We start from the raw sequence: 24,630 nt of genomic DNA, 5'->3' as shown, positions 1-24,630 counted from the left end.
AATATGAAAAGTGTCAAATGAATGACAGTTGTTTCTCTGAAATCATATTGAAATGCCATAAATTTGTTAACACAGCCTGAGTATGAGTATGTAGCAGTGTTGTCATATTGACAGCAGTATTCAATTTAAGGATTACTTAAACAATACAAGTGTACATAACAAGTATGAAGATTGCATCGGTAAGCTGAAAACTGCTGAAATCTACTTCAACTTGATACTTTGTAAAACAAGATTAAAAGATCACAAAATTTTAATTTTGTTTAATATTGTTGGTTTTAAATATTATTTCATTTTGTCATGACAGGGGATTAATTGAAATGTTTTTGAGGGCATTGAGGATGGATTGAAAAAATTGTGAGTACAGTATCAAGGTATACCATGCAGACGTCGCAGTTGCCTCTCTGCAAAGCGCCCCTTAGTCTCGCATGCCAGACCTCGAAACCTGCCTGCGGCGCGAGCGGCGAAGCCACGAGGTGCGAATAACCGCTCGTAACCTACGGCTTCGCCGCTCGCACCGCATGCAGGTTCGAGGTCTGGCATGCGGGACTAAGCGCCCGTCATAGTTTGAGTATCAGCATACATGAAAAAGCAAACTTTAAGATAATGTTTTTTTTGAAATTTTAGTAGCTTTCCAATTTCGGTTGAGCGTTTCTTTAGATTTATTCGCTGTGATCCCATATACTTTTGTTACGGAGATAGTTGGTATGAAAAATAGTGCCTATGAGCGTCGTCGATTTTCTTCGCTTCTCAGAGCATTAAAGAGAATGATCCAGCCCTCTGCAAACGCCCCAAACCTGGTTTTACCGCTGCAGCGAAACGTTTGTGATATTCAACGACTGAATCTTTCAGTGAGTGAATATGACTTACTTTCAAGTCCAAGCTTATGTGAAATCATCTTCTTTTACTTGTCCCGAAATATAGCGTTCCAAAGGGTAAAATTATCATTGAAAAGACTAACCACATGTTGACCGATACTTATCCTAGGGCTTTGCAATTTTTTAAAGAAAAAAGTGGAGAAAGAAATGATCAGAAATCACATTAACCTTGTTCAGAAAATCGTCAAGACCAAACGCCTGTCGCAATTCATGGATTACACTTTGTATTTCCAGCGAACTTTTAAGATGATGACCTTTGATGACCCCTTGGTTACCAACCTTTTCGATTTTTTGATTTCATGATACCACGCACGTTGTTCAAATTGTGAATGCGTTTTAACGAGCAACTCCTGATAAGTGGTGAGTTTTGTACTAGAAGACAATATAATTTGAAATTTAGGTGGCAAAAATCCCGCTAACACGCAATATTTTTGAGTTATTACCCCTTCCACCTTTGGTAACGGGCATATGGACGTGACAAATTAAATGTTAAGGTAATTGTTCTGAGGTGCGTTTCCGTACCTTTCAAATATCGGTGGAGCGTTTTTTTTTAGATTTACTTGCTATCCTTCCAACTATCGGCACTGTTATCTGTACGGCGGATGACAAGAGTACTCATCACAACCGATTAAACAAGTCTGCGGATAACTGCTAAAAGTGATTTGCAAAAGATGCGTTGAGAACGACCCAGATTTGATAACTGGATTGAAGGTCTGTTTGTTCCTTAATCAATAATGAGACTTCAATTAATATAGTCCGTGGGCTGGAGGGGCCCACCGTGCCACCCCCCCCCCCACATCCCTACTTCTTGGGTATTTTTTTGTTCTTTAGGACCTGCTGAACAAGAAAAAAGATGTTAACATTGGATATTTTGGGATGCACTACCTATCTGGGCTGGTTTTTGATTTGCATGTACCGCAAAAAATGGCGAAAAATGGGTAGGGGTAGGGGGTACTATATCCTCCCCTACATTGAGTAAACTTGCATGAAATAGCACAAACCATACATTTTTGGAAAGCTGAGATTCTGCTCTTTATGAAAAACACCAACTTTAGCAAAATTAATTTGTGTACATAGAATAGGACGACTTTAAAATGAATTTTTTTGACAATTTTGAAAGTTTTTACCCAAAATACCATGTAACAATTGTGATTTACTTGTTATTAAGCAAAATTTTGACAGCTTTTTGTGTTTGAATTATTTATTCCCACATATTAAACAAGAAAAAAAGTGTTAACATTAGATATTTAACTATACACTACTTCTCCTGAGTCAATTTTGAATTGCGTGTATCTGTATGGGGTGTGCAAAAGCTAGGGGTAGGGGTACAACATTCTTTCCTTGATGAAGTAAACTGGCTTGAAATGCCATATACCTTATAGTTTTAGAAAGCTTAGATACTGGTCTTTCTAAAATGCATAAAGTTTTAGTGAAAAAATATGACGTCATAGAATTGGATAACTTTAAATCGATTTTTTCTGGTAATTCAGTATTTTTAACCGGAAGAAAATACGATAACTATTGTTTCCTCCTTATGAAGCAAATCAAACACATTTATGGATGTTATTTTCTAATTGCAATGTGCTGAAGAAGAAAATAAATGTCAAAATTGGGTATTTACCATGCATTATTGTCTCTAGTCACTAAAATAGCAAGTTTTGCTACATTGGTATATCGTGAATGGCCATTTTATTGTTATGCAATGAACTAATGCACAGCCTTAAAAAGAAGACTCGAAAACGTGCACACATAGTCATATTGCCATTTTCTCCTTCAAGTAAATAGATTATTGACGACTGTCTATTGTTATAATTTAATTTTAAATATTTTTCTACAAAATAATTTTGTTAAGCGTATTTGGAAAATTGTCTATGCCTCCTTATCTTACTTTATACACAGCAAGCATTACTAACAATATGTGAGGCCGACGCTACAGGGGCGTCTACGTGCACCTCCCCCCCCCTCACCCCACAGGATAACAAACCTGTAATTTTCAGAAGCCTTGGATCCCCAGAATAAGAAATGGGATTTTAACAGATAAAATATAGGGACTCAATAGCTGTTACGGTCATGTTTTGAAGGGTACCACAAAATCACGATTTTGTGACCCACGTGGATTTTTGTCAACCTGTCTTCTTGTACGTGATCTGCTGAGCTTACTGTTTAACATGACCTAGGTTATGGGTATCATTAGAAAGGTAATTTATTTTTTTTGAAAATGGTATATAGCAATATGCAACATCTTCTACAGTTTTCATGAAATAGGGACATAATTTACCCCATACCCCAAAGTTTTATGTCACAAATTACTGTCAAAACTAATCTAAATTCGACCAATTTTTTACCTATACATAATACAAAAGGCAATACTGTGTATTAAGTTTGTGTTATTTGCTACATGTACATGTTAGAAACTTGGAATAAACTTTTAACAGAAAAAATATTGGGATCCTGTAGCTGTAACAGTCATATTTTGAAGGGTACCGAAAAATCACAGTATTACTGACTCGCATTCGTTTTTGTTAAACCTGTCTTCTTGTAAGTCTTCTGCTGAGCTTATTTTGAACATAACGAGGCCAATGGGGTACCATTAGAAAGTTAATTTACTCTTCTTTAAAATGATATGTTGCAATATGCAATATCTTCTATAGTTTTCATGAAATAAGATCAAAACTTACCCCATACTCCAACGTTTTTATGTCGCAAATTACCATCAAAACTAATCTCAAATTCTACCAATTATTTTCCTAGACACATTACAAAAGGCAATTCTTTGTATAAAATATATTTTATTTGGTACAGGGACATGTCAAAAATATGAGTTAGACTTTAAAGAGACAAAATATTGGTATTGAATGACTGTTACTGGCATGTTTTGAAGGGTACCGTGAAGTCAGAGAAATACCGACTCGCATATGTTTTTGTTAAATGTGTCGTCTTGTAAATTTTCTGCTGAGCTTACTTTTTACATAGCCTAGATTATGGGCTGCCATTGGAAAGACAATTTATTTGGCTTTAAAATGACATATTTTAATATGCTATATCTTCTATAGTTATCATGAAATAGGACCAAACCTTACCCCATACCCCAAAGTTTTATGTTGTATATTACTGTCAAAACTAGCATTTAATTTCGATAAATTCTATAAAAAAGACAAACTTTGTATGAAACCTATTTTATTTGTTACAGAGACATTTCCAACTATGAAAGATACCATTAACAGGATAATTATTGTGATTTAACAGCTGTTAGCATCATAGTTTGAAGGATAGCAGGATATATGTTGCTGAAACCCGTGAAATTTTATTAAACAAGTTTCCATGAAATTTATCTGCCAACCTTTATTTTATCCGTAACGCAGATTATAGGGTATCATTACAAAGCTTTTATCACTCTTTATTTTAGCATATGATAAAGTGCATTATCATCTGAAGTTGTAATGAAATGGCAAAAAACTTACCCAGCCCTTAGTTTTATGTGCAAACTACATCTGTTCGAAAACTTTGCAGTTTGCGAATTTTGGTATGGGGTAAGTCTGGTCCTATTTCATGAAAACTATTAAAGATATTTCATATTACAATATGTCACTTAAGGCAAAATAAATTTGCTTTCCAATGATAGTCTATAAGATAGGTTAGAGTAAAAAGTAAGCTCAGCAGATGACTTATAAGATGACACATTTAACAAAAACACATACGAGTGGGCATGACTGAGACTTTACAGTACCCTTCAAAACATGACAGCAACAACCATTCATTCCCAATATTTTGTCTTTTTAAAGTCTATCTAATATTTTTAACATGTCTCTGTAGCAAATAAAACAGATTTCATACAAATCATTGCCTTTTGTAGTATGTCTAGGTAAAAGTTTGGTAGAATTTGAGATTTGTAGTGATAGTAATTTGCAATATAAACTTAGGGGTGTTGGGTAAGTTTTGGTCTTATTTCCTGAACACTTAAGAAGATATTATATATTACAATATGTCCTATCAAAGAAGAAAAAATTACCTTTCTAACGATACCTCAATAGCCGGGTTATGTTAAAAAATAGGCTCAGCAGATGACTTATAATAAGACAGGTTTAACCAAACGTATGCGAGTTGGCAATACTGTGAGTTTGTGGTACCCTTCAAAATATGACTGTTACAGCTACAGCATCACAATATTTTTTCTGTTAAAAGTTCGTTTCAAGTTTCTAACATGAACCTAAAGCAAATATACTAAATTTAATACAAATCATTGCCCTTTATATTATGTCCCGGTCAATAGTTGTCAGAATTTGAGATTAGTTTTGACGGTAATTTGGAATATAAAACTTTGGGGTATGGGGTAAGTTGTGGTCCTATTTCATGAAAACTATAAAAGATATTGCATATTGCAATATATTATTTTAAAGAAGAGTAAATTAACTTTCTAATGATGCCCAACTTGCTACATTATGTTAAAAAGTAAGCTCAGTAGAAGACTTACAAGAAGAAAGGTTTAACAAAAATGTATGCAAGTTGGCAGTACTGTGATTTTGAAGTACCATTCAAAATATGACTGTTACAGCTAGAGCATCTGGATATTTTTCTGTCGAAAGTTTATTTCAAGTTACTAACATTTACCTGTATCAAATAAAACAAATTTGATACCAATCATTGCCCTTTGTATAATGTCTAGGTAAATAATTGGTAGAATTTAAGATTAGTTTTGACAGTAATTTGTGACATAAAACTTTGGGGTATGGGGTAAGGTTTGGTCCTATTTCATAAAAACTATAGAAGATATTGCATATTACAATATGTCATTTTAAAGCCAAATAAATTGTCTTTCCAATGGCAGCCCATAATCTAGACTATGGTAAAAAGTAAGCTCAGCAGAAAACTTACAAGACGACACATTTAACAAAAACATATGCGAGTCGGTAATACTCTAACTTCACGGTACCCTTCAAATATGCCAGTAACAGTCATTCAATACCAATATTTTGTCTCTTTAAAGTCTAACTCATATTTTTGACATGTCCCTGTACCAAATAAAATATATTTTATACAAAGAATTGCCTTTTGTAATGTGTCTAGGAAAATAATTGGTAGAATTTGAGATTAGTTTTGATGGTAATTTGCGACATAAAACGTTGGAGTATGGGGTAAGTTTTGATCTTATTTCATGAAAACTATAGAAGATATTGCATATTGCAACATATCATTTTAAAGAAGAGTAAATTAACTTTCTAATGGTACCCCATTGGCCTCGTTATGTTCAAAATAAGCTCAGCAGAAGACTTACAAGAAGACAGGTTTAACAAAAACGAATGCGAGTCAGTAATACTGTGATTTTTCGGTACCCTTCAAAATATGACTGTTACAGCTACAGGATCCCAATATTTTTTCTGTTAAAAGTTTATTCCAAGTTTCTAACATGTACATGTAGCAAATAACACAAACTTAATACACAGTATTGCCTTTTGTATTATGTATAGGTAAAAAATTGGTCGAATTTAGATTAGTTTTGACAGTAATTTGTGACATAAAACTTTGGGGTATGGGGTAATTATGTCCCTATTTCATGAAAACTGTAGAAGATGTTGCATATTGCTATATACCATTTTCAAAAAAAAATAATTACCTTTCTAATGATACCCCATAACCTAGGTCATGTTAAACAGTAAGCTCAGCAGATCACGTACAAGAAGACAGGTTTGACAAAAATCCACGTGGGTCACAAAATCGTGATTTTGTGGTACCCTTCAAAACATGACCGTAACAGCTATTGAGTCCCTATATTTTATCTGTTAAAATCCCATTTCTTATTCTGGGATCCAAGGCTTCTGAAAATTACAGGTTTGTTATCCTGTGGGGTGAGGGGGGGGGAGGTGCACGTAGACGCCCCTGTAGCGTCGGCCTCACATATTTGTTAGTAATGCTTGCTGTGTATAAAGTAAGATAAGGAGGCATAGACAATTTTCCAAATACGCCTTAACAAAATTATTTTGTAGAAAAATATTTAAAATTAAATTATAACAATAGACAGTCGTCAATAATCTATTTACTTGAAGGAGAAAATGGCAATATGACTATGTGTGCACGTTTTCGAGTCTTCTTTTTAAGGCTGTGCATTAGTTCATTGCATAACAATAAAATGGCCATTCACGATATACCAATGTAGCAAAACTTGCTATTTTAGTGACTAGAGACAATAATGCATGGTAAATACCCAATTTTGACATTTATTTTCTTCTTCAGCACATTGCAATTAGAAAATAACATCCATAAATGTGTTTGATTTGCTTCATAAGGAGGAAACAATAGTTATCGTATTTTCTTCCGGTTAAAAATACTGAATTACCAGAAAAAATCGATTTAAAGTTATCCAATTCTATGACGTCATATTTTTTCACTAAAACTTTATGCATTTTAGAAAGACCAGTATCTAAGCTTTCTAAAACTATAAGGTATATGGCATTTCAAGCCAGTTTACTTCATCAAGGAAAGAATGTTGTACCCCTACCCCTAGCTTTTGCACACCCCATACAGATACACGCAATTCAAAATTGACTCAGGAGAAGTAGTGTATAGTTAAATATCTAATGTTAACACTTTTTTCTTGTTTAATATGTGGGAATAAATAATTCAAACACAAAAGCTGTCAAAATTTGCTTAATAACAAGTAAATCACAATTGTTACATGGTATTTTGGGTAAAAACTTTCAAAATTGTCAAAAAAATTCATTTTAAAGTCGTCCTATTCTATGTACACAAATTAATTTTGCTAAAGTTGGTGTTTTTCATAAAGAGCAGAATCTCAGCTTTCCAAAAATGTATGGTTTGTGCTATTTCATGCAAGTTTACTCAATGTAGGGGAGGATATAGTACCCCCTACCCCTACCCATTTTTCGCCATTTTTTGCGGTACATGCAAATCAAAAACCAGCCCAGATAGGTAGTGCATCCCAAAATATCCAATGTTAACATCTTTTTTCTTGTTCAGCAGGTCCTAAAGAACAAAAAAATACCCAAGAAGTAGGGATGTGGGGGGGGGGGGGGGTGCACGGTGGGCCCCTCCAGCCCACGGACTAATAAGACAGCCCAGTTGATCGCTACAAGCTCACGTCGGAAGGTACCATATTGACTGCTCAAAGTGTGCATTATGTTATTTTACATCTCTTATTGGCAGAAAAATTTTACCATGTAGATGTGTAAAAATATAAAATATTATATGTCTTTGAGTTTCTTTCTTTTATACTATATCAGATAATTTTTCTTTTCCTTAGATAAGAAATGTGTTTGACCACGGGCGATAACGGTATGCCGCATAAATTCAATAAATGAGAAATGAATACCCCATAAGCTGGTGAGAGTGGAATATTACTGATGAGGTGTGGGGAATTGATGATACTAAAGTTGAAATCACCTCTCTTGTCATATAGCCTAGTAGAAAGGTGACCATTAGAGCCAAATTCAAGTAAAATGTCCAGATATAAAGCAGAAGAGGCCGTTTCTGTAGTTTCTTTATTCTCCAATTCTTGAGGATAAGTCATAGAGAGATAGTCGCTGAATTTGGAGTTATTCATTGAAATAACATTATCTATGTATCTAAATGTTAGGTTGAAAGTTCTAGCTACATAGACCTCTCTTTGATTTGGTTCTGGATAAATTCTGCCTCGTATGAGAACAGAAATATAAGTCCGCAAGCATGGGAGCACAGTTAGTACCATAGGAATTCCCATACACTGTTGGAAAATGTGTCATCCAAATTCAAAAAACTGCGTCGACGAGGAAATCAAGCATACTGATAATGTCCTTCTCGGCATAAAAAAACCTATAGTAGTATTTTTAACAAAATATATAGAATTATACCACATATTTGTAACGGCGTGAACCGTTTTTGTAGACAAATGCTTGGTTGATGATGTTTTTCAAGCGTTCTTTCAATTTATCATGTGGTATTGTGGTATACAATGTGGAAAATTGAAAGTTTTAATAGATGTTATTTTTAACTCTGTTGCTGAACATTTAGAAGATCCTGCGATAAACCTAGCTTTGTAAGGCGTTTTGTGGAGTTTTGGTATCCAGTATAAGCTAGGCAACTTATTGTGGTCATCCGTTGTAATATTAAAATTATCCATGAATGACTTATGGTTTGCCAAAATTTCGATCTGAGTCATTGAACATTGATTGTCTGTAAGTGGAGTTGGTTGAGGTCTTAGTTACACCAAGTTCGTCTATAAGACATTCAAAATAATACTTCTTACAGACAAATGCAATGTTATTGGCAGCTTTATCAGCAGAGACGACAGCATATTTGTCATGGATATCATTCAAAAACCAGCATCCGGGTAATAATTGAAGTCGACGAATACAGCCACGGACTAAATTAGCTATTCTTATTGCTGTGAAAGTTGCATGTAGCTAAGGCCAACTTAGTATAGTTGAGTGTCTTCAGATTTTGGTTAAATTTTCATATTTGCATTTATAGTGCAATTTCTCCTATTCGTGGCCAAAAAATCATTTTCAAGATTGTATCACTAATTTTGATATACCAGGCTGCATGGTGTTGTGTACTGTATGTGTGTGTCGATTGCAACTATTATCAACCATTGCATACTAATTTGCCTTGGTATTTGATGGACTAGACACCAAAATGTGTTCAAATGTACTTGACATCATAAATACTACAAGCTAAGGCCCATAGAAGCTATTAAATGTTGTATGTACGGTATACTCACTCTGGCCTGCCACATCGAACCAAATGCTAGTCATTGTCATTGACGCTGTGTTTATAGATAGCCAAATATGATGTGCACAGTGTCTGAGCATAAAAGTGCAGCTAAAATGAATGTCCGTTTTAGCTCCCATATATATGCATATGTATATATGCAAATGGGAGGTATTTGTATAAGGTGGAAAAATGTCGTCTGTATGTATGTATGTATGTACGTATGTATGTATGTATGTATGTATGTCCGTCCACATCAAAAACTCCTAAACCGTAGCACCTACTGTCTTAGTATTTGGTGTACAGGTGCACCTAGGGGTGGAGATGTGAATTTGTTCAAATGAACATGTCAGTGCCAAAAATATGCAAATGAGGGGAAAAAAAGGAAAAATCCTGCAAATGGCTAAAACTCAGTAATCATTGGTCAGATTTGGTTGAAACTTGGTATGCAGATTTCTTTAGGTATTTTTAATTATGTGTGCAAAAATTGGGATGAAATTTGCATGTTTGTATTTTTAGGGTATTTTTTCCGTTTTTAGTCAAAAAATCTTGTTCTCTGAAATCGCTCGTCTGATTGCTATGAAACTTAATATTCATGTTCCTCAGGATGACCTCAGTCATGCTTGTACAAATTGTATTGATATTGTCATGTTTGTAATTTTGGGGCAATTTTCCCAATTTTTGATAAAAAAATTTTTATCCAAAAACTACTGATTTGATAACTTTGATATTTGGTATACAGGTATCTAAGATTAATCTCAATATAATGTATTGAAGGTATGTTGAAACTGGCAATTTTTCTTTTGATTTTGGGGGCAATTTTTACCTTTTTTGGTCAAAAATGTTTTCTCCTAAAACTTCTGATCTGGTAGCTTTGATATCTAGAGTACAGGTTCCTGGGTTTATGTTAATTAGATATATTCAAAATTAGGATGAAATCTGCAATTTTGTATTTTGGGGGGCAACTTTTCTCATATTTGGTCAAAAAATTTGTTTCTCAATATTTACCAGTCTGATTGCTTTGATATTTTGTAAGCCGGTTCTTAGGGTTTTTGTTAATAAGATATATTGAAATTAAGTTGAAATCCGGAATTTTGAATTTTTGGGGCAACTTTGTGAAACTGTCAGTTTTACTGGGATATCTTTCATTTTGTATTTTAAAGATTTTTTTGGTAATTTTATACCTACTGGAACTAAGAGTATATAATGTGGTGATTTAGTAAGCATTTGTTTGATATGGTAAACTGTATTTGGTGTTGAAATGCGGTAAAAAAATCCTGGCAGATTTTGAAAACATTCCAAACAAATGCCAATAAAAAATTCAGCCAGAGAAGGTTTGACAAAAAGAAAAGGTGGGAGAGTGGGGAAAAAAGAAGTTACAATGGATCGAATAAAAAAGATAATGTACCTCATCGATCTTCCAGACACCGTCCCTTATCAAATGGTCCACCCCGATGTATTTTTGTGCGCAATTGACCATGCAGTGTATTTTAGTTTAAGATGTCAAGTTAGGTAAGGATTTGAAAGGAATAGTCAAGTTCACCACAGTTTAACTTTACTCTTGTGTCATCATCCTTGTGTAATTGGTTAAGTTTGTAAGTTGTTCCAGATGTAGATGAACCAGCTGTTCTGGAAGAAAACAATGTTTACTTTTCCCTGTAGGGTTTCTGAGTTGATGATTGTATGTTGAAATTTCTCCATGTATCTGGTGTATGGGCAAAGTGTTAACATTGGTTGCATGTTATGTATTTCAGTCTATGTCAAATATTGTAAATGAAAATCCAGAACAGTTTACTGTGTGCTTGTAAAAGATAACATATTTGTCAATAGATAAACTGCCTTGCAGATTGATTGTCTTAAATATTATCACAGAAGTAGAAAGGAAAAGAAACTAATCAAATTGCTGTAACATATTCACTCTCAGTGCCTGTATAGGCCTGTACTTAACTATTTTATCATTACATTCAGCTGTTGTTATATCTTTATCACTCTCCATGGGCCAAGGCACACTTGGGGTCAATGTCATCACTCTGTGCCAGTCTGTGTATGTCAGTCTGTCTGTATATGTATGTCCATGTTTCATACAATTGTTGACTTGTTTTGATAACTATATGGGAGCGAACAGTGATGTTGTCACTATTTTTGAATACAAGCATAGGTTTAGCAAGATAAATGAAGGTTTTTCAGACATTAAACTTACTTATGTTATTTTATTAATATAAAAGAAGATATTTACAATACAATAATACATTTTTAAAGATAACCATGAGTTACATAGGTACAAACAGATATTCTGTGGGGACTAAAAACTCTTGGATAAACTGACGAATTTAGGAATCAGTGTTTACACTCGCATGTTCATCACACACGGTTTCTTCTAAAGTACACACAAAATGTGTTGATAAGCCAGACATAAAAGTTGCCGCCTCATTTAATTACTGGTTATTAAAAACATTGATTCAGAAGTCTTTCAGGTCTTCGGAAAGAAATATCTCTATTTCACACTGCAGAAAATATGGACTAGTAAAACCATGATTTAGAAGTTTTCGAGAAATTGTCGTTTATTGATTTGTAGCTGGTCAAAAGGTCAACCCGTTGACCTTTTGATGACACGCATAGCGACGCACGCTACCCCGCAAACAGATAGCTGCGTTTCCACAGCTACTGTAGTGCGTATGAAAAGAGATTTTTTTACAAGTAAAAACGCCGTGATACTATTTAATGCTGTGGACTTGTTCAACTTTTGTGTGTGTGGTCAACTTGTGTGTGTCTGCAGTCAATTGCCTTTCTGGTTAGGTGAAAGAGATCATAAACTGGCATTCTGTGTTCTGGATGAACTACTGATCTGTCTCTGCCAAGACCATAACCCCTGGTATGTTTTTCTTGCACTAGGTCTTTGTTGAGACCCGAAAGACTTCTGTTTTACTAACCAGTAATTAAATGGGTCGGCAACTTTAATGTCTGACTTATCAACACATTTTGTGTATACTTTTGAAGAAAATGTGTGTAATGAACATGCAAGTGTAAACACTGATCCTATTAAATTCCCTGTATTTTGAGATCGGTTTATTGTACATTGGCAGTGTCAAAGAGAGGGTACTGTAATGGGGAGCTAAACTGTAGTAGGGAGTAGGGACTGTTGGAAACGGGCAGATTATAGATACTTGAGGGCTGTGGGCATTACAATTCAGTGGGAGGACATGTTTTCCGCACATGCTGGTGGGAGAGCAGTAACGAACAGCTTCACTTTCCCTTCCAAATTATACGTCAAAGTTCAAGAACATGTAAAATCATTATAAAGCTTACTGAACATGTTTTGTGATGATTTTGTAAAACTGACTGAATTCACCACATGGCTGCGCTTGACTATGGATGTTATTATGATTGGGAAACAGTCATAAAAACAGTGTCAATGACGCTGTGCTCCCATTTTACAGCAATTCTCAGCACTAGTACACACATGACATTGCATTCCTGAAGCAGGGTTACTGAGAAAATTCCTCTGCAAATCAATCTTATATCCCAGCAGATATGAAATGATTCACCTCAAATGGCATGCACACCTAATTTGAAGGTAATGGAATAGACAGTTTCTAAGATTTTTTGACCAAAAATGACAAAAATTGCTCTAAAAATGCAAATATGAAAATTTCACCATAATTTCAGTGAATCCCATTTTGGTCATCCCTAGGAACCTGTAAACCAAATTTCAAAGCTGTAAAACCATTAGTTTCAGAGATTTTTTAACAAAAATGGCAAAAATAGAGAAAAACTTCATTAAAAATAGAAACTAGCCAATATTGGCATCAAATCAATACGGCTAAGTGTGTGTGGCTTGAGGTACCTTAAAAACCATGCGACAATGATCAGATGAGTAGTTTCACAGTTCTTGACTTTTGACCATTTTAACCCTCTTTCTACCTCATTTGCATATTTATGAGGCTGACATGTTCATTTGAAATAAAAGCACATGTACATCACATATGGCATCACTACACCAAAAATCAGCTTTAACACTCATACACAGCAGTTCACAAGTTTTTGATCTGGACGGACAGACATACATACATAGACATTGTTACAGCATATAGCCTCCCAGTTGCCATATATGTATGGTAAATGGGAGCTAAAAATGTTGTCAGAGTATGAGAAAAAGCCAGCCATACCTTGATGCGAGTACAACTATTAAATGGCAGCCACTTTTGATTTCTGAAGGACAAGATTTCAAGATATCGACCACTGTTAGCATATTGGTAGTAAATAAAAAAAGCAAGTGTAGTGTTCCAGAATGCTAAATTATTGAATGTAGAATATTGTGCTTGAATCAAGGAAAGGACAAAAGTACATATGTATCATTTTATGCCTTGTGCGTAACAATAGGCCTACTCTGGAATAAAATTTCATACTCTGACATCATGCTGTACTGCTACAAACATATACCTGTTAGTAAATGTGTCTATCCCAGTACACATACTTGTGCATGGTTTTGTTTGTACTGTCTTCATTCAAATTTCTGGTTTCACCCATTCATAGAGAACTCGCAAATACCTACATTGCTGTAGACGTCTATTGTGTGTAGAGATTGACTAGATATTTCAAAGCAAAGCAAAAACACAATCACATTTTTGAAAAATTAATATTTGGTCATAAACATTTTTAATAATAACAAAAAACTGTACAAATTCAAAGCTCCGAGGACTTTATTACATGTCCTCGTTTGTCGGTGATAAAATAGAAACAAGTCTTGTCATAGTTTGCAAGTAATGTCTGAAATGTAATGTAGTAGCCTTGCTTGTGGTAGCTATGGCTGATACTATTACAACAGAGTCTCTCTAGTTTTCAAATCTAAAATATGATTTTTCTCCTTCATAGATACAGTTCAATGGGTACTGAAGAATGTTATAGATATCATAATAATAATATACTTAGTAATTTCATTATGGTTTTTGTTACACTTCCCCACAAAAGTGAGAAAATCCTCTAAAAACTTTGTAAGAAAATGGAAACAGACTGTATTTACAAGATGGACCTGAAGACAGAAGGACAACAATGCAGGCTGTGATAGCATAAAGTATTCAAACATATCCTGAACTGACCAAAAAATCTGAAATATGTTGCAGTAGTGAGTATTTTTCACCATTTTCAACTTTTTAACAGAGAAACAGGCCATCTCCAGATGTAATGTACGAGGGTGTCACTGCTATGCAACTTGATTTAGTCTTCATCGTCTTCATCTGGTCTGATAATTGGTACACCTGAAAATGAACAGCCATTGAATATATTTATGATAATGGAATAAAACAAAGGTATGGAATTGCAAAACAGATACAAGAACTTATCCAGGTGAGGTATGGGATTTAAGGTTGCTAAAACTTCTTTTCAATGTGAAAGAATGCTATGTTTCTTTTTGGTTTTTGTTCATAATGCTACAAGTAATGGTCAATTAAAGACAAAAATAATATGAGGTTACTATGAAAATGCTACAAAGGATGCATGAAGACATTGATGCTGCATATCACCCAATGCAAAGCAGAGAGTGATCCGCTGTGCTAATGTCCGAGTGCATTCTTTGCGGTATTTTCATAATATGCTTATTATTACACATTTTACATTCATGGCTATGGAGTTAAATGGGCCACATTGACCATTTCAATGTAAGTTCAACAATTTTTCTTCCGATTTATTGCGCAAGTATGGAACACAACCTTGTGCGCACTTCTGGACAGCCTTGTGTGTACTTCTGGATAGCCTGTGAACTAATGTACAGAGAGCGCGACATATTCTGGCAATCATCAAATGGATGCCTTGAAATTCTTCAACTGTAAATGTGCAGATGCAACCACAGACTGCACCGCACGTTTGGTTTGGTTGGGGGACCCTTGGAAAGAGCAAACATTACGGAAAGGGTGTTCCGTGCAGCTCTTTCACTGTACACAAATTCTTTAGTTCTTTATGATAGATATATAATAATACTTAATTACTTTGCAACATTCTGACAAGCATTCTAATTTCAAATTTAAACTTGATAACAAACAAGTGAAAATCGCATTAATGACGCTGTAGCTTCCCCAGTATGTGGCCAGGTCAGGTTATTGGTTGTTGGCATGGAGTTGTTGGCAAGTAGTAGGTGATGTAGTGGCATGAGGTGGCATATGGACCCAAAGAACCAAAAGGTTGACTAAATATATGAACGATAAATCAGAAAAATTTTAAGCTACAGTAAACTGCCTAAAGATAGTTCAGCGTGGAAAGAAGTTAAAATTATGCAGAAATAAATAAGAGAGGCCAGTGGCTTGCCATTAGATAAGTCAATGCGAGATATGGCCAACCATTGGGCCCCTGACCTTGCATCGCTGGCAAACTAACGCTTTGGGATATGACACGAAAGTAAATTTTTTTTTGCAGTCTGTGAGCTGTTGAGTGATTTGGGAAGGCATAGATTGGAATCTATTGATTTTGGCCAAAAGTAGTAAGAAAAGTATTTTTTCATATGCAGTCCAAATTGGGACCACATTTCACTGGTTTTGTCTATGGACCTTAGCTGTTAGCAGGGGGTAGAGTTGACTTTTCAGCTCCTCAGATTCAGATCCTCAGATCCTCAGATTCAGATCCTCAGATCTCAGACCTCAGATCCTATAACTTCAGACGCAGATTCGGAATTAAAATTTCACAACTTTCAAAGTTTGATGTAATATACTGATAAATAAAATATAATTTAGATTTGTACAGGTTTTAGAAATTATTTTATTTCTATCTTGAATCTTGAACTTAAAAACTGCGATCTCAGAATCAGAACGTCATCAGTCGAAGACAGGGTGCGCAATGATTCGACTTGTTATATCATCACGTGAACGTTCCCTCTATTGTCAATACATAGAGACATAGAGATAAACACACACCCGCGATCGAATGATCAAGACCGCTGCGATCATGTAAATGCTGGCTATCTGCAGTCCGTATTTTACCATCGTTCGTAATATTGATGGCGAGGGAATATAACTAATCCATGTTGGAAGCCAGAGTGACCCCGGGCTAAATCAGAGTTCAAGGGTCGGAAGAAGCAAGTTAGCTAATCTGTAATTGTAGACCCGTGTTCGTTGAAACTTGTTAAGCGAAAATGTTTATGTAAACGTCCGACTATTTTGTTTTCATTCATAACTGCCTTGTATATGTCATATTCAAATTATTTTTTTAAAAATTGCAATCATACTGTTAATACGGGTATTGTAAAAGGTTTGTAAATTTGAATCTGCATCTGAAGTTACAGGATCTGAAATCGAGATCTGAGGATCTGAATCTGAGGATCTGAGGATCTGAGGATCTGAATCTGAGGATCTGAAAAGTTAACTCTACCGTTAGCAGGGCTGTGATGGGAGGCCATAAAATGCTGGGAACACACAACATCATACGCAGGGATATCCAAGACACAGCATGTTGACCCCATGTTTTGAATTAAATGTTGAACTCAAAGTATTCTGTCCATTCACATTTTCATGTCTAACATGAAATCAACGATAAAAAAATATTAACTAAATGACAAAAAGAGAGGAACACCATCAACAAGTGTAGATTTTTATAAGCAAGGAGATCAACTTCCAACAAATCAGAGCCGTGTGTTTTCCATGTTCATGTCAAAGTCAACCACCAATCATTAGGGCGGCATACTTGAAAATGATCCATCTTGTTGTAAAGTCCCTTAAAATGTCTCATCATATTGTGGCAACATTTAACATACAGGTTATATACATTGTAGTCGGTTTTACAGTGGCGACTGTATCTTGGTACGTTCAGATTGACGACTTTGCGTCGGCCCAGGTCCCGACCAGGGCCGACGTAAAAAACCAATGTGGACACGCTGAGTCGGCCCTGGGCCGACTCAGTTTGGTCCCGGTTAGAAGGGGGGGTTCAGGGCCGACTCAGGGCCGACGCAAAATTTGGTCCGACGCAAATCGCCAGTGTGGACACGTTACGTCGGCCCTGGTCCCAGTTGACCAGGCCTCCGCTATGGATCGAAGTTGAACTAGTCACCCTATTCGCACAAAACAAACGACGTTTGAAACTAAAGTTTACACCTATCGAAAGTTTTCAATCCAGTCTTTACATTTTAATATCATCCCATGTACGCTGAACTTCCCACCAACCTTTGTTCCGCAAACGAGACCATGTCATTCGATTCCCAAGTGCACGTAATAGACTAGAGAGGCATGTCAAAAATGCCGCGCACTGGTTATTTCTCCACCGCGGTCTTATATATACCATATGCTCATCCAATAAATGGTGAAGATCTCTCCGATGATTAAAAGGGTGAGTGGTGGTCATATTTGCCCTTCTTGTGCGTAAAAACACAGGAAAATCATGAACAGTAGAAACAGCGTGCCATATTCAAATGCGCCATTTTGAACTTTGACAGGTCAGAGGTCACAAAGGAAGGTAAAGTTACGTCGGCCCTAATTCTGGTACCGGTAAGTGTGGACACGGACCAAATTTAATCCCAAAAGGACAATTATTTTGCGTCGCCCCAAATTTCAGTTGGGTTGCCAATGTGAACAAGATTTCTGTCTGGGGCTTTGTAATTTCCGATACATTCTAAGATTTCATTAATTAGTAAACAACTGTAACTGATAAGACAAGCCTGTAGGTAATTAAATAGGAAACTGGTTGTTCAGTGTGAAAAGAGTTTGTGTAATGTTTATTATTTTTGTCTTTGAGAACCTGCCACTAGTGAAGCAATATTTGAAACAAATGGTGTACATTTAAGAACAAAGTAGGAAATATCTACTACAAACCTATATCCAGCTCTACTTAAAACGTCAAATCTGCGTCACTCACCACTGTCATAGCAATGATTATTCACTCAATGATTATTCACTCACTAGACGGTCACCTTGTGGTTACTAAGTGCAACGAAACATGCCATTTTTGGCATTCAACTCAATCAGAAACCCACAGCAAAATACATGCTTGTAATTGCTAATTTATTCAGTCTATTCCAAAGTCACTCCAAGAGGTATCAATTTGACACTCATGATTTTTTGGCAACCTCTGGGTGATGGAATCTAAATGAGTTAATGATTCTGGGTCATATTTCATACTCACCATCAAGCTTTTTGAGTTTTGGAAGTTTCTGTGCTACGACATCTCTGTAATCACCCTCCAAAGTGTGCTTCTCTTCCAAAGGGTTTCCAACAAACAGGAGAACTCGTAGATTTGGTAACTCAGATAACTTTGAAAATTCACCCCAGTCTTTTACTTGGTTGTTTGACATGTACAAAATCTGAGAAGGAAAGCCAAAAGATTGTCAAAAATTGTAGAAAAGAATAAATTACAAGATGATGTTTTCTTAATTTCAGCATTATTTTTTCACATATACCATCTTAAATCAAACGATGATTTTCCCAATATTTTAAATACAAAGCCCTTTTCAAGTAGAGTTGATAATATCTGGTAGATATACCTATTGTACCTGTGTATCAGCTTGTCAAAAGTTGCATGTACAGTTGTATTTAAACAAAAGGCACATGGCTGCAGTATGGAGAAATTTAGTGATGCAACAAATGAAATTTCCAATCCTTGTGCTCTCAAACTTTAGAACAATTTATTATTTTTATGAAAAACTTTAAGAGCTGATATTTGTAGTGCTGCAATGGCATTAATTTGTCACGCCACTGTGTATTTTATTAATGACTGGTTGAAATACTTGGCCCAAATGCTTTAACTTCATGTAATCTTCATTGCATGAGTAACAAACGAAGGATACTGGACTTACTTGAAGTTTCTTGAGTTCTTGAATACCCTTTAATTTCTCTATGAAGTTGTATGAGATCCAAAGTTCACGTAATGTCTCAGCCACTGCCTCCTGTAGAAATAAAAACAGACATCGCGCGCACATTTCTTTAAACATTATAATTTCCTTTTTACATTTATGGTGTTGGGAACCAAGATGAAAGGTGAAGGAATTTATGCAACTAAAGAAAACAAATTCACAGAGAACCCATGAGACTACAAGAAAAGACACTGAATTTTATGTTGATGATATACACCCGTTATTATGTTTAAAAACTGGAACAACAATAGCGCTGATCGCAAATGACGTCATGTATTTCTCATTAATATGCATAAATAAATATTTGTCTACATTTTCCGCATAAACGTCGAAAATAAAACCTGCTAGCGTAACAATGGTTACTAAAAGTCACACTAGTTCCTGGTATTTTATGGCTCAGACTGCAAGCTGCAACAACAGCCGTGCATGCAACAACAAAGTTTGTCCGAATTTTAGGCAGCGTTGTTTGAAAGTCTTGCGCGTGCAGCTATATTCAGTAACAAATCTGAAATCGCGATCAACGCTATTACATGTATAAGGTGCTCGGTTGTTTAATAAGCGTATCTGTTCTCTTACTAAAAATACCATGACATTAAAACAAATCACACACTAAAATAAATGTTTATCTCTCCTGTTATGTGTATCATTAAAAATGCTCTTTTAATTGATGAGATTTTTAAAGTCTTTTTGTCACATTAGGAATATCTGGAAATTTCTTTGTGTTTGGCATATACTTTTACATGTTGCATGCAAAAGTTTTCTTGTATCTTGCTAGGGTTAGTGACAAGTCAGTTTCACCTAAATAGTCTCCTGGTAAAACGTTATGACACTAATTTAAATGACAATATAGTTATACCACATTGGTGTAAAGATGTACGGTTTCACACACACAATGTGTAAACATTTTCTCTTACATTTCTTGGACATATTGATCATGTCTTGCTCTGAGCAACCATGTCTGGTATTACTCAAGCTGAATAAAAATCACTTACCACTCCATTCAAACTTTTGATGTTATTCCTACCAAGTGACAAAATTGTCAAGTTTTCTGATTGGAAAAAAAAAGGAAGCAGGGGAGAAGTTAATCTGCTATTCATTCCTAATGTTGAAATATTCATTGATAATTTGTTGACTGAGTCTGTTATAAATCAAAAGTGGTGAAAAGCTATATACCATTTTATCACAATGTTATGACAAAGCTATAATTGAATGAGAACATTAACTTTTCCTACGTGGTGAAATTAATGACTTTTATTACACCTTATTTGCCCGGTCTTTTTGTAGCTTTCATTTTCATAATGATATTGCTACTATAGAGTGGACTTTAATACATAAAACATCCACCTTGAAAATATCAACACTTACTTAGTCCATGAAGGTTTGCAATCTTCTCAATAGCATTTGTAGATAGGGACAGATTCCTGAAAGGAGAACACGAATACAGCATACCGGTATACCGGTATATATTATTTAAAATCCAAGTACCTATTACATGTACCAAGTGTTTAAAGAAGTGTTGAAGGTGCTTCAAATATGGCTGCTACTGGTTGATGCTCAAGTACAAGAATGACAAATACTACATCAAGATCTTTCAAACCAAATAGCTACTTGTGCCTGTAAATCCTTACAGGGTTCAATATTACCGGTACTGTCTTGATTGTGAAATGTTACATGGATATGTTGTCACAGTAACTGACAGACGATGTATGATCCATACCAAAAGTATTTGCACTTGTCATGTTTCAGTATTTGCAACATTACAGGTGGTTTCAATATTCAGAAATGTACAGAATATAGATTTATCATATCATATCTGAAGTATTTATATATCTCATAGTCATATTTAAGCCGAAACACTGCATAATCTGTTATTCACAACGGCTGTGGGAATGTTGTGCTTCAGAGACACACATTACTCTTCAGGGTCTGTAAAGCCAAAGTCACTTAAAATTAAAGAACCGTTTCAAAGATTTTTTCAATTTTCAAGGACTTTTTGATGTTAAAAATGCCACTTTCGATTTTTTTTAATCTTGCCATTTTTTATGTGTGGTTGGATTATCTGGGAATTAACTTCATTTTTAAGAACTGTTCCAGGAGGCTTTGAATTCAAGGACTTTCCTGTAGCATATGGGCCCTGTCTATTGCATCAAAATTAAACTCTACAACAAGAAGAAGGCAACCCAAAGACAACGCTTGATACGTTGAAAATTACACTGAATATTGGAATTGTATCACTTTGATTTTAATAGCACATAGGTTCTGAATGTTGGAATTGTATCACTTTGATTTTTATACCAGCACATACAGTAGGTTATAAGAGCTGAGCTTTGTGGATTTAATCATCAGTAGAGCAGAAATGACTGGGACCAAAGAACACAGCACAGATCAAGCATGGCAAGTGTCTTTTAAAATAAGGTTACCTTAGGATTTAAACTAGCCACCAATTCAAATGAACATTTAAGGTTTACATACAGACAATTTACAAGCGTTGAAAGTGAGGCATCCATCTTTTCTATGGGAGGAATCTGAGAGTCAAGTTTGACACTTTCCGCTTCTGAGGCCTTGCATTCATTTTTCTCCTCCTGTACAGAGACAAGATGTAAGTCTGTGTTTGTGTCTATAAAAACCAATTAAATTTGTGTCTACAACCACTAGGTCAATCTAAATCTGACACTCTCCCAGTTTATAGTAATGACTGGACCTAAATTGCTCCAGTCAAGGGTCTACGCTTATACTGAGAAGGTACGACGGTCTTCTTATTCCTACCTCCTTGGTTATACATGTCATAAACTTCAGCGAAAATTAAATTAGAAAAACATTTGTGTCTTAAATCCTATTCCTTGGCTGCTATAATGCTTGTTTGATTTCCTTGGCGGGGTTGACCTTTGACCCGCATAGTGACGCAGGCTACCCGCCAACAGATAGCTGCTTTTCCACAGCTATCAGTGCTTGTTTATACCACAGCTATCAGTGCTTGTTTATACCCGTAACATTGCTTTATTCATTTTGCTATGTTGACGTCTTCTCACTGAAGAGTAAAGGTATTGCACAGAAATGACAAAGTTAACTGGCTTCAAGAAACGAGGCGTCTTTTTTTCGAACTGGAGTAAAAGCATACAACTTTCTATTTTATTGGCAATTTGTCACACTCAGAAGTCTGTGTATTGCTAGTATTTCAAACAACAGCAAACTAAGGGGTGGACCATTTGATATCCTGGGGGGGGGGCTTGGAAGATTGGTGGAGAGCCATAATTTTTTTTCCCACGTGCTTCACCATGAATTTTTTTTTTTCTACAGGGCATATGCTGGCAACTTTTTTTTTCACTTTCCTTCTTCGAGATATATTTTTTTTTTTACCAAATTTCGGTGCAATGTTTGTTTGCTTGGTTTTTCACACCCAGTAACAAGATGCTGTTCTATCGCACACAGACTATATTCAAGAAACTAAATAAAGATATGTAAATACATGTACATTTTTGATTCACTTTACAAAAACATATTTGTAAAATCATGTACATTTATGGCATTTACTTGTCAGTGTTGTCCTTACATTGAAAGTTGCCAGGTAATTTAAGAAAGTAGACGGGTGGACTGCGAGGGAGCGAAGCGACTGAGCGGCGAGTGAGCGTAGTGAACGAGGGGGGGAGAGCGCGAGAGATGGGTGTCCCCCCTCTCGCAAGGCGAAAAATGAAATTTTGGAGTGGAAATGGTTTTCTCTGGTGGCATCTGAGGTGACATTTACAGACTGAAACAGTACTTTTGTTGTGTGTCTTAGACGTGGCTCACATACAACAAAACAAACAAACATGATTTTGTTTTGTTTGTATTATTTATGACACACTTATGGTTTTATTTGCAGTGAAGATATAACATTTAATCTTAAATCACCTGCTGTCTGCTCATTTCATTGCCCATTTCCCATTCTTCATTACCACATAGTAGTTTCCCCCAAACCATCAAACTCATTCAATTCTAACCAAAACACATTCGCTTTTGTTAAGAAAAACATTGGTAAGACAATTCACTATAACAGTGTTCGCATTTACGAATAAAACATGCGTATATAGAAAACTCATAACAATGAAAAAATGTGTAGAGAGTCGATCCAATGCGTAATAATATTACGCATTGGATTGAGTCTCTACGCATTTTTTCATTGTTATGAGTTTTCTATACACAAACGATAATAGTAAAATGTTTGCAGGCTGTCTCTCTTCTTGTGGTATTTTGACAAAATCCATACATTTCAGATTTACACATTTCTGGAAAACACTGGTGAGCAATTTCAATTTCAGCATACTTCCTCTAATCAGAAGGTCATGTATACTGTACAATTGTTCATATTCAGTTATTGTTCCTCAAGCTTGAAATGGTTTATGATTTTTAAAACTCCAGAGCTACTGCTTTTTATTGATGCTGCAGTGTGCATCAAACAATTGCCAAGATTTTTTTTTCCGAGTCGCAATGGTCCATAATTGTTTTTCCATCAGCCACTTAAAGCCAGAATTTTTTTTCCGAGCAACTCCACCTGGCATCTTTTTTTCCCCCCAAATCTTCCAAGCCCCCCCCCAGGTATCAAATGGTCCACCCCTAAGATTAACTTCAGCATGCAAAGCAATCTGAGAATGTGAAATTAGAGTTTACTTCAGTGCTAGACTTGTACATTACACCATGATTACACCATGTCGGTGTAAGCTATGGCACGGTCCCTCCACAAAAGGACCGTACTACGGGGTACAGTTGTGTTATTGTTATCAAACTGAAGGATCACTGCACACAAAAGATTGCGAATGATACTTACGAACTTTGCAAGTGCTTCTTTTATCGTAGTTCCCTTTACCGCCTGAAAGAGTAAAAAATATCGTGTACATTAAATATTTGTATTTTATAGTAAAGAACAACTGCTGCTGCTATCGATTAAGCAATTTCTCAATCAAAATATTACAGAAGATCTGATTTAACGGACTGTAACTCACCATCTGGACAGTTGACCGTCAATGCTGCCAGCATAATAAGCATTGCTGGTGACCATTGGACCATTGAGGCCGCGAATTCCCCATGGGAAATTAGTTATGTTTCGAAATAATTTTTGTTCTACCATAATTTCTTTAGGCCAATAAAAACCAAATTCTGATTACTTTGAACAACATTTACCTAAAAATATTCGATATGCAACAAAATAATCAAATATATGCCACAATGGCACAAAGCACAAAGGGAGCTGAGGTGACG

General features: G+C 35.6%; 1 protein-coding gene across 2 annotated transcripts; it reads right to left on the bottom strand.

Annotated features, from left to right (window-relative positions):
* Positions 1-14,208: 14,208 nt before the first annotated feature.
* On the bottom strand, positions 14,209-24,628 carry LOC139134153 (dynein axonemal light chain 1-like). 2 transcript variants are annotated; one of them, XM_070701076.1, is made up of 8 exons: positions 24,375-24,628; positions 24,200-24,241; positions 21,871-21,980; positions 20,764-20,819; positions 20,391-20,446; positions 19,342-19,431; positions 18,672-18,849; positions 14,209-14,830 (listed from the first exon to the last, which is right to left on the bottom strand). In XM_070701076.1, the coding sequence occupies exons 1-8, from the start codon at positions 24,375-24,377 to the stop codon at positions 14,790-14,792; spliced, it is 576 nt and encodes a 191-aa protein (XP_070557177.1). In that variant the 5' UTR covers positions 24,378-24,628; the 3' UTR covers positions 14,209-14,789. The 2 variants fall into 2 exon arrangements, with proteins under 2 accessions (XP_070557177.1, XP_070557176.1); XM_070701075.1 differs by lacking the exons at positions 24,200-24,241; positions 24,375-24,628 and adding an exon at positions 22,383-22,421.
* Positions 24,629-24,630: the final 2 nt, after the last annotated feature.

Source organism: Ptychodera flava, chromosome 5, assembly GCF_041260155.1.
Source record: "Ptychodera flava strain L36383 chromosome 5, AS_Pfla_20210202, whole genome shotgun sequence".
Classification (NCBI taxonomy): domain Eukaryota; kingdom Metazoa; phylum Hemichordata; class Enteropneusta; family Ptychoderidae; genus Ptychodera; species Ptychodera flava.
The sequence above is the reverse complement of the archived record's forward strand: the minus strand, read 5'-3'. Positions and strand labels throughout refer to the sequence as shown.